Here is a 414-nt window from a genome sequence, read left to right on the forward strand (position 1 = left end):
GGGGGGGGGCGCAGGGCGGGGCCGGGGTCACGTGCTTCCTGCCTCCGCAGCCATGAGCCACCTGAATGGGCACAAACTGCACGGGAAGCCGGTGCGCATCACGCTGTCCAAGCATCAGAACGTGCAGCTGCCCCGGGAGGGCCAGGAGGACCAGGGCCTGACCAAGGACTACGGCAACTCGCCTCTGCACCGCTTCAAGAAGCCCGGCTCCAAGAACTTCCAGAACATCTTCCCGCCCTCGGCCACGCTGCACCTCTCCAACATCCCGTAGGTGTCGGGCGTGGGCGGGGCCTCCCTGGGGCACCCCGGGGCCTCCCTGAGAACCGCGTCCAGCGCCGCCTCTCCCCGCAGGCCCTCTGTGTCCGAGGACGACCTCAAGATCCTCTTTTCCAGCAACGGCGGCATCGTCAAGGG

The 414-nt window shown here is 68.1% G+C and overlaps 1 protein-coding gene across 1 annotated transcript in view; it reads left to right on the plus strand.

The window, feature by feature from the left end:
* The window catches only part of PTBP1 (polypyrimidine tract binding protein 1), an 11,483-nt gene that overhangs the window by 10,487 nt on the left and 582 nt on the right, over window positions 1-414 (plus strand). Inside the window, exons 13-14 of the mRNA XM_077760637.1 lie at window positions 51-267; window positions 352-414. The exon at window positions 352-414 is cut by the window's right edge and continues 11 nt beyond it. Coding sequence (XP_077616763.1) covers window positions 51-267; window positions 352-414 — 280 coding nt within the window. The remainder of the gene's footprint in view (window positions 1-50; window positions 268-351) is intronic.

This window comes from Crocuta crocuta, unplaced genomic scaffold, assembly GCF_008692635.1.
Source record: "Crocuta crocuta isolate KB4526 unplaced genomic scaffold, BGI_CrCroc_1.0 scaffold443, whole genome shotgun sequence".
Classification (NCBI taxonomy): Eukaryota; Metazoa; Chordata; class Mammalia; order Carnivora; family Hyaenidae; genus Crocuta; species Crocuta crocuta.